The sequence below is a fragment of the Pavona decussata genome, unplaced genomic scaffold (genome assembly GCF_977016875.1).
Source record: "Pavona decussata unplaced genomic scaffold, jaPavDecu1.1 SCAFFOLD_37, whole genome shotgun sequence".
NCBI lineage: Eukaryota > Metazoa > Cnidaria > Anthozoa > Scleractinia > Agariciidae > Pavona > Pavona decussata.
In genome coordinates, this window is record NW_028145459.1 from 2,489,094 (window position 1) to 2,501,881 (window position 12,788).

Below are 12,788 nucleotides of genomic sequence, written 5' to 3' on the forward strand. Positions count from 1 at the left end.
TGTTCTTTTAACTCAGGGTCCATATCCGCTACTGCCTCATTTTAATGCTCATGTTTATTGTCACGTGGCTTGTGGGAATTCTTCTCCTCACATATTATTGGAAGGCCTTGCTGTGTATTCTCTTCATCATTTGCTGCATAATTACGGTTAGTTTACAACAGTTAGTTTACAAGTTTATGGTACGTCATTTTGCATGTCTTATTTTTTGCGAGTTGTATTTCTTACAATGCACCTTCCTCCGGAAAATATAACAATAACGTTGTACACACATCCTATTATCGGTTATCAGTTGCAGATTTGAGCATGTTGCATGAAGTTTGTCTTTTACTGTGAAACAACAATGCGATATCCAACCTTAAGTCATTGTTTTGCCCCACTCCTAAAAATCCATTAAAAAAAATCCCTTTCATTCTCTTTGGCTCGCATTTGTGGTAACACGATGACACCAATTACTTATCATGGAACGTATCAAACATATCAGTGTGCCGTAGTAGTATCTCACATGCAAATATTTTCTTGCTTTCAGGGGTTCATGCTTTTGTTATTTTATGTAATCATGGACAGGCAGGTAAGATTGCTTTTCTCATTTTTGTGCTTAAAATTCATTATGCCGTCTCAGTAACAGGCCCTCAGTTTGATAAATGTGGCTTCCCTCCGTTGTGCTATGCGAACCAAAAAATAGTAAACACTTTACTTGTCCTTCAAATCTGCATTTGAGATCGAGCAACAAGACTAATACTTGAACCACAAAGGCAATTGTCGTTAAGACATCTTGATTTTTCCTTGTGTTATCGGCACTGAAAGAACTCAAATATTCTCTTTGGCTTGAACAGCGACGTCGTTGTTTTAACACTAACTGCCACATTTGCAGGTCCGTAATGCTTTTAAGATTTGCTGTTGTTGTTGGAGGAGAAGTCGCAGAGGAAGCTACTGGGTCAAAGGACAGGAAGATGCGTTTCCAAAAAGTCAACAAGAAGAACGTGACCTTGAGGTTAGAAATACTGAGAATAAGAAATCGCATTATATTCCTTCCATTTGGCCGAAGTATTTTTGTGACCTTCAATGTGTGTTCTTAGTGACCATGTACTTGTCTGGAGAATTTAACTATACTCTTAGCACTTCCTTCCGAAGAGCTTTTCATAGAAAAATGAATTGTTTTTGCACATGAAATGATGCATCAGTTCTAGCTTGGAAAATAAAGGCTGCGAGCAATTAGGTAATGGTCTGGATCATGCGGGTGCATTGCAAAGCTTATGATTTTCTCTAATGTCCTTGACGTTTTAATTTTTTGTCTTTCTTTCCTGTCACCTTCCGGTCTCACCCTAAAAGAAGAAACAATAAGAATGCATTCTTTAATCAGTTATCGCTGGTACTTTTTTGTTTCGTTGGCAGCAAGAGCGGCGGTTGGAGCGGCAGAGGTTAGTGTCAGAAGGAACAGAACAAACAGAGCAAGATCAAGATATTGAGTTGAATGGGGTGCATAAGGATCACGAGTATGGTGAGCCACTGATAAGCCAGGAAGCCGGGCCTACACTGGAGGCGGCGAGGCCATTTGAGTCTTCTACTGAGAGCTTTGACCCCCTGTATGAAAGAGTCAGGCATTCTGTTTCGGTAGAGGTTCGACCTGTCCTCTCTTACGAGGAGGAACAACCCAAGCCAGAGCCAGTGTATGCAAAGGTATGGTGTTTACCCAACTGGCGCAAAAATCGACAAAGTGAAAATTTATTTTAGTATTTCACTCGCAAACTTAGAAAATTACAACCCCCTTAAATTGAATGCCTAAATTTCGGGATTTTACGCCAGGCAGTCAACGGTAAAGATAGGAAGGCAACACTTACATGATTCAAGGCTTTCATCTAGGGGCAATGGGGTCTGACTTACATTTAGGGAAAATTAAACAACAAGGTAGTTGTTGTTAGTTTCCCACTAAAGTGCTTCATCTCCATGTCCCATTTTACCGACTAAAATACTCCGTCTAATGCTAATAAAAAGCACGTTTCCTTCATAAACTCAAGATTTTTTGACAGGGTGATAACACTAAGGACAACAGTAATCGTCCTGACGCTTAACTCTCAACTAATCTATTAAACCGAGAGAAAAGGGGCGCCGCTGTTTTCTCTGGATTAAACTGCTGACCTTTTCTCGGCATGCAATCGGCTATCAGGACCCGAGTGCTTTGCATTTGAATTTTTATGATTTTTCGCCGAGACCCAATTATCTTTTTCTCCATAAAAATACTAAATTGTTTATTTTTAAGCGTTTAAAAAGAAATGTTCTAGCAAAAATGCCACTAAAATTTTGGAACAATACTTAGTGCTTTTTGTGGGAGAGTAGGGAGCATTCAGATGGCGTAGTGGTGAAAGCACTCGCCTCCCATCAATGTGGCCCGGGTCCGATTCCCGGACTTGGCCTCATATGTGGGTTGAGTTTGTTGTTGGTTCTCGTCCTTGCTCCGAGAGGTTTTTCTCCGTGTTCTCCGGTTTCCCCCTCTTCTCAAAGAAAACATCATTTCAAAATTCCAGTTCGATCTGGATTATTTTCAAGCACTCTATCACGAGCCTCTGGCCTGGAAAATTGAGCAACCCCCGTGTTATCGACATTAAATAGATTACTTTACTTTACTTTACTTACTGCCTCACTTGGATGCTCGAAAAATACTTACATAATCTACAAACCCCACAACCCTGATAGTACGTTAAGCTGACAGTTTTGCATTATACTTTTAAACAGGTCGTCAAACCAAAACGTCCTCGGCATCCTGAATCAGACAGTGACGATGACGATGAGCTGTTGACTCCAGAGGAGCGGGAAGCCCGCGGGATCCGAGGCCTAACCCGAGAACAAGTTATCCGCATGGCAAAGAAATCAGATGCGTCTAAGAAGGTTTTGAAGCAGTACGAGAGCCCAGGTGGCAGCAAGGAATTACTGGGTGGACCGGTTTATTTAGTGAACCAACAGGAGTTAGATGAAGAACTGAAGCAGTTTAGAAAGTTCTTTGACCACGACAAGCCACCTACAACAAGCACACCGATATCAGAGCAAGGATCCTCGACACCCAGTGGCACATTCAAGAGAGAAACGTCAACCGAGGTAACATGGCATAAGAGAGAGGAAAGCAGTCCGAGCCGAAAGAGACAGAGAAGCACAGTGGGTTCGCCTGAGAAGTCCGAGGAAACAGCCACTGACTCTTCTTTACAGGTGCTGGATCAAATGCACGATGAAGAAACTGACTCGCCCAGCAGACCTACAGCTGTGGTAAGTTTCTAGATTAAATAAATAAGTAAAGATGAACCATAGTCCACAATAATAGACGAAAACACTTAAAACGTTTCAACGACTAACAAATTTAGGGTTCTCTGATCCTGATCGAACTGAACTTAAGAAATGTTGGTTTAAATGTGGATAAAGAAAAAAACCCCGCAGAGCAAACGATTCCCAACAGGAAATTCTACTTACATATATTCCGATTTAAGAATTGGAACCTGAGCCAGATTAGTGGGAGGGGAGCAAGCAGTGAAATCATGAAGGGGAAAGGGGAAAGGCTATTTCCTTACTGCTAACGCCGCTAATGGCGGCTCCACCGCGGCTCCATCTCTCGCGACCTTTAGGAAAAAAATTAAAACTTCTATTATCATCAACTACTTGTTATGTTAAGGGTGTACTAATATGACTTGTCAGTACTTCACTTCCCATATTGTCTAGGTTTAGTCTCCATTTATTTCTCTGGGAGGGAACCTAAGTTTTACAAGCCCCATGGTTTTTAGTAGGTTCCCTCCGGGCGCCACTTCTTTTCTTTCTCTTGTACTTTAATCACTGTAGCTTTGTAGTCATTTGTAATCATTTGTAACCATTGTTATCATTGTAATCATTGTAATTTATTAATCATTGTAACTTAATTGTGTGTGGCAAATAAACTAAATAAATAAATAAATAAATAAATAAATACCGCCAGCTACGCAGGCGGTATAAACGCTTCAATGCCCCACGGACGCTTGCAGAGACAGTAGTTTTACATTCAACTTTTCTTATTAAGCTTCTCTGTACCAAACGTTCCTCGTAGCAGCGTCCCACACCAAGCTTCTTGGGGGTAAAGGTGGCATAAGATTGCTCTATACGTACCCTCTTAGGTTTACATGTGAGTTGTATCTTGTTAATTGTTATCATAATGAAATTCGTCCTTATCTTTCAGTAGAGTGGCGATGATTTGAATCTTCGAGAAAGTTTGCTCAAGTACTTTACGTCAACACAACAGCAAGAGGAAGCAGGAGACAACTGGCGTGAGTTACTTGAAGCACTTAAAGAGTGACTCTTTTAAGAATTTTTTAGCAGCTTTTCACACAATATACTCAACATTAATAGGAATATTAAAGTGTAAGAAATTCGGATAGCATTAGATAAAAAATAACTTTTGTTGCTACTATCAGCTTATTTCACAATGTGCTTTAAAAAGCAGTATGAATATTTTATATGAAACCCTGAGCAAATGAAGACGCAAGTCCACACGACTTAAGGCAATGCTATTTTGTGTACAAATTTTAGTTTTGTAGCCGCGAAACGTACTCGTATGGATGCGAGTCATTGCAATTGGATATAACTTTTTTTAAGTTGTAACACTTCGCAGTAGTAAATGGACGCGTCTCGTTTGTCAAGGACAAATAATAACAGATAACAAATAGCGATTTGCGTATTTAGTAGATTATCATTGAAAGTGCGGGGAATGAATATATGGTAGTAGAAATATTGCCAAAGCGTAAGTGATTATTAGTAGAAACGTATCACGCCAGTTAATAGAAAGGAATAGAGAGCTGTTATAAGACTGGATATAGAAAAACGAAGCATCAAAATTAGAAAATACGAAGTAGAGGTCTTTATATTGTGTGGTGGCCTAAAGAAGATAAATCCTTAATCGTTTTAAAGGGAAGGGTGTGATTGGTATTTTGCTTACTTGCGACTTACATACAATAGTCAGGAGCCTCTGTCTGTATTAACCCTTTCTCGAGTAGATTTATTTTTACAACTGGTTTCCCGCTAGAAGGTATGACGTATGACAATTTAATTGTCACTGCTCTTTTTTGACTGGGTATTTGAACTGTGGACGTTTCAAAGCTCCCTTGGGTCCCATTCTAAAAATAAATAGAGGCCCAGGGTAATAAACTCCTTTTCAAAAGCTCATAAACCCATTGACCTATCAAATGGTCGATAAAACACCACGCGCAGTGGTTTTAAAACCCGATAAACCTCCTCCTTATTAGTTTATATATGCGGTGTTTAATGTTTTTTCTCGTATGCTAATTTCCAACGTTGACAAAAGCATCATTGTTATGAACTCTCTTGACACACACTTTTCCAGGAATGTTTTTGAGGCCGTTCAAGAAACTCTCAGCACGTGTTTTATCGGGTCTAAAACCACTTGGCTGCGCCTCGTGGTTTTAAATCCCGATAAAACACTGCTGCTCGTGTTTTAAACATTACATAAAACAAACAACACGAATCGCCTCATACAACAAACCCCGTCTGGACTCTAAATAATCGCACTCTTTGTAAATTGACCTGCGTATATTATAAGAGATTTTATACTTTTGTAGTAAATGTTTATAACTGGCACTTACCTTGCCTCTGATAAAACAGATTGGAAGAAAACCAAACAACCTTTATACATCACGCTTCAACTAACGTCCATAGTTTTTTAAAATGTTTAGACCTCTTGTGTTTTCATTAACTAAGAAAAACGGACAATTCTACACGTGCTTGCGCAACTAGAATACTAAAACACTTTGCAATTAACTACACACAGACTGGGTTTTTTTTTTGCCTGTAAGTCAAGCATTTTTGTGAAGGTATTTCAATACAGATGACTAACCGCAATTAAGGTGCCATGGAAACGGTTCATTGTTCAACAAGATCGACCACCAAAATTAAAATGACTGTATTCTTTACTCAATTATATCTTTCCAATTTTAAGCGGTGCAGGTCTTTGAATACTGTGTCGGCCACCTCAAACCTTTCTAGAAGAGCTTTTAGCTTTGATTTTTCTTAACCGTTAGTAAAGCCATTTCGTGGTAGAATACTGCACACTTAGAAGTGCAGATGTTTGAAGTCCTTTAAGGCATATTAGAAAAAGTGCATTTTTTACAATTTAGAAATGTAAAGGCATAGTTTATATTGAACAAATTACAAGCGATAGAGGACATTTGCAAATATTAATCGATAGCATCGCTTTAATTGTCCTTGCTTTTACATGAAAAATAGCTTTCAAAAAGTTGTTAAGTGCTTATTTGTTAGCAAACTTATATGGTCAAAAATCCTTAGAGATTTTAAAGATTGTTTTCAAAGAATTTAGCTTTGCTAGCTAATAAATTTATATCAGTTAAGCGCAGCTTTCGTAGATAAGAGTTTTATAACGCAGAACCAATATTGGTAGAGTTTAGTATAACCATAGTTAATAAAAGGCAATGGTTATGAAGCTTGACAAACTCCTTTGTTATATGTTTTTGTTAGCGATTTTAGCCTTGACCGTGCACAAACTACAATAGATTTTGAAATGTGTTGGAACAACTGACCAATAGAAACGTTCCTGCTAACATATTCAACTGTGGTGTGAACGCTAAAACAAAGGATTGTGCACGGTCGCGGCCCTTCCAACATAAACTGCAGCACCATTGTTTTCATGGCAAAGTTTCATAACCAGTCCCTCAATTAACTATGGTATAACAATGCAAGGCTCATTCTTAGCGCTGTTTCGTCCTAGCAGGACGATGATTCATATATGAGGCTTGATGTATGATCGAGGTAAATCTGTCGAATTAAAGGCTTAGTCAGAAAACGTCTGTCGTTATTTAATGTACAACAAACCATTATATAATCTAAAGACACAGAAGGGGAAGGGGGTGGGGGTGGAGGGATGGAGGGTTATTTCCAGTAGACGGCGAAGTTCGAATGAGGCTAAATTTAAAAATCCAAGAAAATTCCTATGAGGTTAAAACTAATGTTGGAACTGACTAAATGAGATCAACTAGAGGAAAAAGCTTTGGTACGATAATTCAATGGTAAAACACATATCGGTATCTTTGTTCAACATTTCGTCTGTACTCAGTGGAGGTAGCTGATTCCAAACCGACTCTAGCTCACCTGAAGCCAAGCGCTTTATACCTAGAGTTGGTACAATCAGTGTAAGCACTGAAATAGAGCCCTGTCTCTTTCACAGTTAGCTTTTCTTAATCAATCGGCCGAAAAATGACAAAACTCCGACAAAAAAATACTTCCATATACAGAGAAGTGAACAATCATTTCTAGTTTTTTTTTAACTGCTAACTGTCAATTGCTCTCTCGTGCTAAATCACCGTCCGCTTAACATGATAATAATCAACTCGAGATCATCACCTGGGCTGTTCGGGAAACGAATATAAAGAAAACGTACAAAGAAGGGACTATTAAAAGATGTTTCATTTCTTGTTGTTTCGCTTTTTCGGTTGAAAATTACAATCAAACATTAAAATAAACAAATAAATAAATTAATTAATAATAATAACAATAATGATGATGATGATGATGATGATGATAATGATGATGATGATGATGATGATGATGATGATGATGATGATGATGATGACGAAAACAATAATAATATGTCCGAAATGAAAAAATGCTCAGCGGCTTCCTTTTCTTGCTGCTTGCATTCTTAAGAAGGAAATAAATTGTCTCAAGTTTTCTTTTATTCAGATGGCTAAGATCGCTACTCTTTGACTTCTATTAATTTTTTAAGTACAGCAATTCAATCTTGAAAGGAATCACTGTAATTTCTCCGAGTCAATTAAGAAGTTGGGAGTTTGGTTCTCTCCTGAAGATTAAATTTAGATTTAACAGCATCTTATTTTCCTCTCATTCAGATTAATGTCTTAAAATTACTTTTTTAAATCAATAGTGAGGTATGATCCTATGTGACGCAGATTCCATATGCATATGGGTATCTGTTCCTCACTTCAAGTAATGAAAGAAAAAACCCTCATTCTAACTGTTACAGTGAAATATTAAATAAAACACAGTGAAAATAAATACAATCTACCTTTTAAAAAAGTGGTTTATTTACAAAATGTTGAAGTTTACAATTTTGCCTATCGCATTTGCCAGGGAAACCGCACGAGTTAATTTATTGATCAAAATCATTAACAAAAAGTATCGTTTTCCTATGTACAAGATCGTTTAGGCTTTTTCAACAGGTGGATTAGCGTGTAAGATAACATAATTTCATCCATTTGTATTCTTCCGCTGAATCATGAATTGATTAAGTGTAAAATCTTTCCAGAATTTCTGCGCTGACCCGGATCATGGCTTTTCGAGCATTTAGCTGCCTTTTTTCAGTTTAGCCATTATTTTTCGCCATGTTGTGGAAGTTACAGTTGTTTACAGTGACGGTCAACTCTTTCAGCGCAAAACACAACAATGGGCTTTTGTTTAGGGATGTGAGAAAAAGGTTGGGCTAGTACAATGCACCATTTCTTGATGCGGGGACGCGATTAAGACCATTCGAACCGAAATTCTGCCTTAAAAAAACCTTTCGATTAAGAACCTTAGTTACTAGACTTAAAAGTGTTTAAATGAAGGGGCACAGGAGCCCAACCTCTAGTTTTAGTAATTTTTAACTCAAATCCCGCTCTTTAGCCTTCAAATATCGACAACAAGTTGTGGTCTCGTTTACTTTATTAAGCTCATATAGCAACTACCAAAATTACTGGACAGTACTAACGATAACTTGTCGCTTTCACTATTATTGCTATTGAAATATTCATTGCTTGCTCTCTTCAGACTTGTCCATTCCTTCTTCTCAGCAGTTCAAAGAAAGCTTTTCGCAGCTCCTTGTTCCTCCAGCAGTAGATGAAAGGATTAAAGAACGAATTGATTAAAATACACGTTGTAGAAAAAGGTGGCAAAGGAGCAGTTAATTTTAAGGTGTAATAACCTCTGGGAAGAATATATCTTACAATTGAGAAAAAACTTCCTGGTATATACGAGACGATTACAAAGCCAATGATTATGGTGGTTGTGATCAACGCTTTCTTTTCTTTTAAAAATTTAACCGTGTCCTCTCGTGAATATAGCTCTGATTTGATTTGCTTCATGTGACGACGAGATACAAAATAAACTGTAATGTGACAATACGTGATGACAATTATGCTCAAGAAAACTACTAACAAAGAAAAATAAAAAGTAATAACTCTTAAAAAAGTCGAGTTAGCAAATCTAGCTATAAGCTGTCCAGAAGGAATTAACCAACTAAACACAATAAGTACCGTTAAACGAGTTGAGGTTACAATGCTGTCGTATTTTAACGAGTATTTCATGGCTGTGTAACGTTCCACGCTTAAAATGGCTAATTGTACCAAGGAGGTCGTGGTTGGAGAGAGAAACACCCAGATAGTCATTCGGTAGATATGGCAATATTCCGTCAACGGTGGGCCGGTTAGGAGGAAGATTTCTTGTGCAAGGAAAATGGGCTGGGACATGATCCCCACGACCAGATCTGTTCCTGCTAAACTTGCCAACATTATGTTGTACATGGTCTGCAGTCTGCGTCGCGTTTTTATGGCGATTATAATCAACGCGTTCATCACAACGACGAAAGGAAGGGTCACTACGTTCAGAGTGATGGAAAGCACAGAGAAAATAATATTTTGGACGAAATATTCTTCAGTCCAAATGCGACAAGGCCTGAAGTTGCTGGCAGTTTCTAATGTGGTGTTTGTAAAATTCATGCTTCCTTCACTGAGGGATGAACTGAGCGTTAACGAAGGCAATCCTCGACGTGGCTGGGATCTCACTGCGTCGTTGAACTCAGTCGACTTTCATAAGAAGATTCTCTTATTTATGTAAAATAAAAACAATTAGATTTAAATTTGATACTCATTTTATGTCCCTTTTCCTCCGTAGGAAATAAATGCGGATTAAGTTACTTTGGTTTTACAAAGCTGCCCGATTAAGGAGGAACTAAACTCCGTTAAGATAATGGGTTCCTGACTGCGTATACAGTATTTTCATGCGATTGAGTTCCGTACCCATGGCAATACGCGACTGACCCACTGTACTGCTAATGGCAATAAATTTCAGGCTCAAAATTCTAGCTAGCTCTCGTTATAAAGTTCAAAACAAGCAACAAGAGTGCTTGTTTGAGGAATAACTGTAATAAGAGAATTATTTCGTTTAGAGTCTACTAATTATTTTTCAATCCAGTTTTAAACGTTCTGATAAGTGATTTTTTTGTAAACCAAGGCAGGTGTAAATTGCATGCTCCGACGATTCTGTATGAAAAAAAGGAGCTAAAGTAAACTGCAAATTAAAACAGATTAGAAAAGATTGTTCTAAATCGCTTGGATTAGAAATGGCGCTCAGTTGTGTCACATATTCATTGCTTTTAAATACAGATTTTTGAACGCCTTGATTGTTGGTTTATTATACGCTGATACTGTAATTTGCATGTCGTTATGATCTTGTAAGAAATACAGGAGCCAAAGTAAACAAGATATAAATATAGATTAAAATAGATGAGGCTGAAAGATTATCCTAAAGTGCTTGGATTGGAAATGGCGCTCAGCTGTGTCACGGATTCATTTTTTGTTCAATGCAGTTTTTTTTTGAACGCCCTGATAATTGGTTTATTATACAGTTATACTGTATTTGCATGTCCTGTAAGAAATACAGGAACCAACCAAAGTGACCAAGATATAAAGTGTAGATTAAAATAAACGAGGCCGAAAGATTGTCTTGAAGAACTTTGATTGGAAATGACGCACTGAAAACAGTTATGAAGACGTGTCACGTGTTTGCTCCTTTTGTGTAGCTAAAGCGAAGCTCGGACGTCTGTGTAACGTGATCTTGTTTTAGTGTTTGTTAGTATGACAAAAGTCAGTCAAATGATGAAAAAATGTCCACTGAATCATTACAAAAGTGCGCGAAACTGTTTTGTGATATCATTGAACGATAGTATTTTTTTTAAATAGTTCTTTATGTCGAAAGACTTTAAAGAAGTACGGTCCAGTTAAAACTGTAGATTATAACCACAATAAACCTCAAGTCTCGATTTTTTATTGACTTAACTTTTTCGGAAATGTTGACGTTCACGTTACAGGTCTTCAGGAGAATTTATTGTCTTGGCCTTTGTTGATTATCATCTAAAATTCAACATAAATTTGCGGCTCAAAATTCAAGCCAGCTGCATGACGCTGAAAAGTTCAAAACAAGCAGCAAGAGCGCTTGTTGGAGGAAGTACGGTACAACTGTAAAAAGAGACTGTAAATGGTTTGAACCTTGGAGTCATATCATAAGTACGTAAAATTGTAAATCATTCGGGTGAGTGTAGTCCTGAGAGGGACTGTTTGAGGTTACATTTACTGAGATTTCGACAACCTGAGCGGAAGTTATCTTCAGAGTCACTTAAGAGAATTATATCGTTTGTAGTCCACCAGGATAAAAGTCTTAAAAACTTATTATTTTTATTCAATGCAGTTTTAAACGTTCTGATAAGTGATATTTTTATAAACTTATGGCAAGTGTAAATTGCATGTCATGGCGGTTTTGTGTGAAAAACAAGAGCCAAAGTAACTTGTAGATTAAAATTGATCAGAAAAGATTGTCCTAAATCGTTTGGATTGGAAATGACGCTCAGTTGTGTCACATATTCATTGCTTTTTCAATGCAGTTTTTTTGAACGCCCTAATAATTGGTTTATTATACACTAATACTGTAATTTGCATGTTGTTATGATCCTATAAGAAATACAGGAGCCAAAGTAACCAAGATATAAACTATAGATTAAAATAGATAAGGCTGAAAGATTATCCTGGAGAGCTTGGATTGGAAATGGCGCTCAGCTGTTTCACGTATTCATTGCTTTTTCAACGCAGTTTTTGCCGTGAACGCCCTGATAATTGGTTTATTATACACTAATACTGTAATTTGCATGTTGTTATGATCTTGTGAGAAATACAGGAGCCAAAGTAACCAAGATATAACTATAGATTAAAATAGATAAGGCTGAAAGATTGTTTCTGAAGAACTTGGATTGGAAATGACACACTGAAAACAGTTATGAAGACTGGTAGCTTATAGGCGGAAACTCGGACGTCTGTGTAACGTGCTTTTGTTTAAGTGTTTGTTAGAATGACAAATGTCAGTCAAATGGGGGAAAAATCTCCACTAAATCATTACCAAAAATTCGTCAAACTGTTGTGTGATATCATTGAACGATAGTAATTGAAAAAAAAAAAATAGTTTTTTATCTCAAGGGGCTTTAATGGACAACGGTGCAGTTAAAATTATTGCCTTACAATCACAAGTAAACCTTAACGCTCGCTTTTTTTTTACTTTACTTTATCGGAAATGTTGATGTTTACGCTATAGGTCTTTTCAGGCCATTTATCGTCTTGGCCTTTGTTGATTATCATGTAAAATTCAACATAAATTCGCGGCTCAATAAAAACAAGCAGCAAGAGCGCTTGTTGGAGGAAGTACCGTGCAACTGTAAAAAGAGAATTATATCGTTTGTAGTTCACCAGGATAAAAGTCTTAGAACTGATTATTTTTCAGTGCAGTTTTAAACGTTCTGATAATTGATTTTTTTAAACTTATCGGCAGGTGTAAACTGCATGTCATGATGACTCTGTAAGAAATACATTCGCGAAAGTAAACTATAGATTAAAATAGATTACTGAGGAAAGATTGTCGTGAATTGATTGGATTGGAAATGACGCTCATTCATTGCTTTTTCAAAGCAGTTTTTTTGAACGGCCAGATTAATT

At 37.3% G+C, this 12,788-nt stretch overlaps 1 protein-coding gene across 3 annotated transcripts in view; it reads left to right on the top strand.

Moving 5' to 3' along the window:
* Positions 1-5,846, top strand: part of LOC146484004 (uncharacterized) — a 29,771-nt gene extending 23,925 nt beyond the window's left edge. For 2 of the 3 annotated variants that reach the window (XM_085105323.1, XM_085105325.1), the window contains 6 exons: positions 17-146; positions 527-568; positions 872-991; positions 1,393-1,677; positions 2,731-3,255; positions 4,193-5,846. In XM_085105323.1, coding sequence (XP_084961449.1) covers positions 17-146; positions 527-568; positions 872-991; positions 1,393-1,677; positions 2,731-3,255; positions 4,193-4,306 — 1,216 coding nt within the window. In that variant the 3' untranslated portion in view covers positions 4,307-5,846. Of the gene's footprint in view, positions 1-16; positions 147-526; positions 569-871; positions 992-1,392; positions 1,678-2,730; positions 3,256-4,189 lie in introns of all 3 variants that reach the window. The other variant, XM_085105324.1, reaches the window with a different exon arrangement.
* The last annotated feature ends 6,942 nt before the right edge of the window (positions 5,847-12,788 follow it).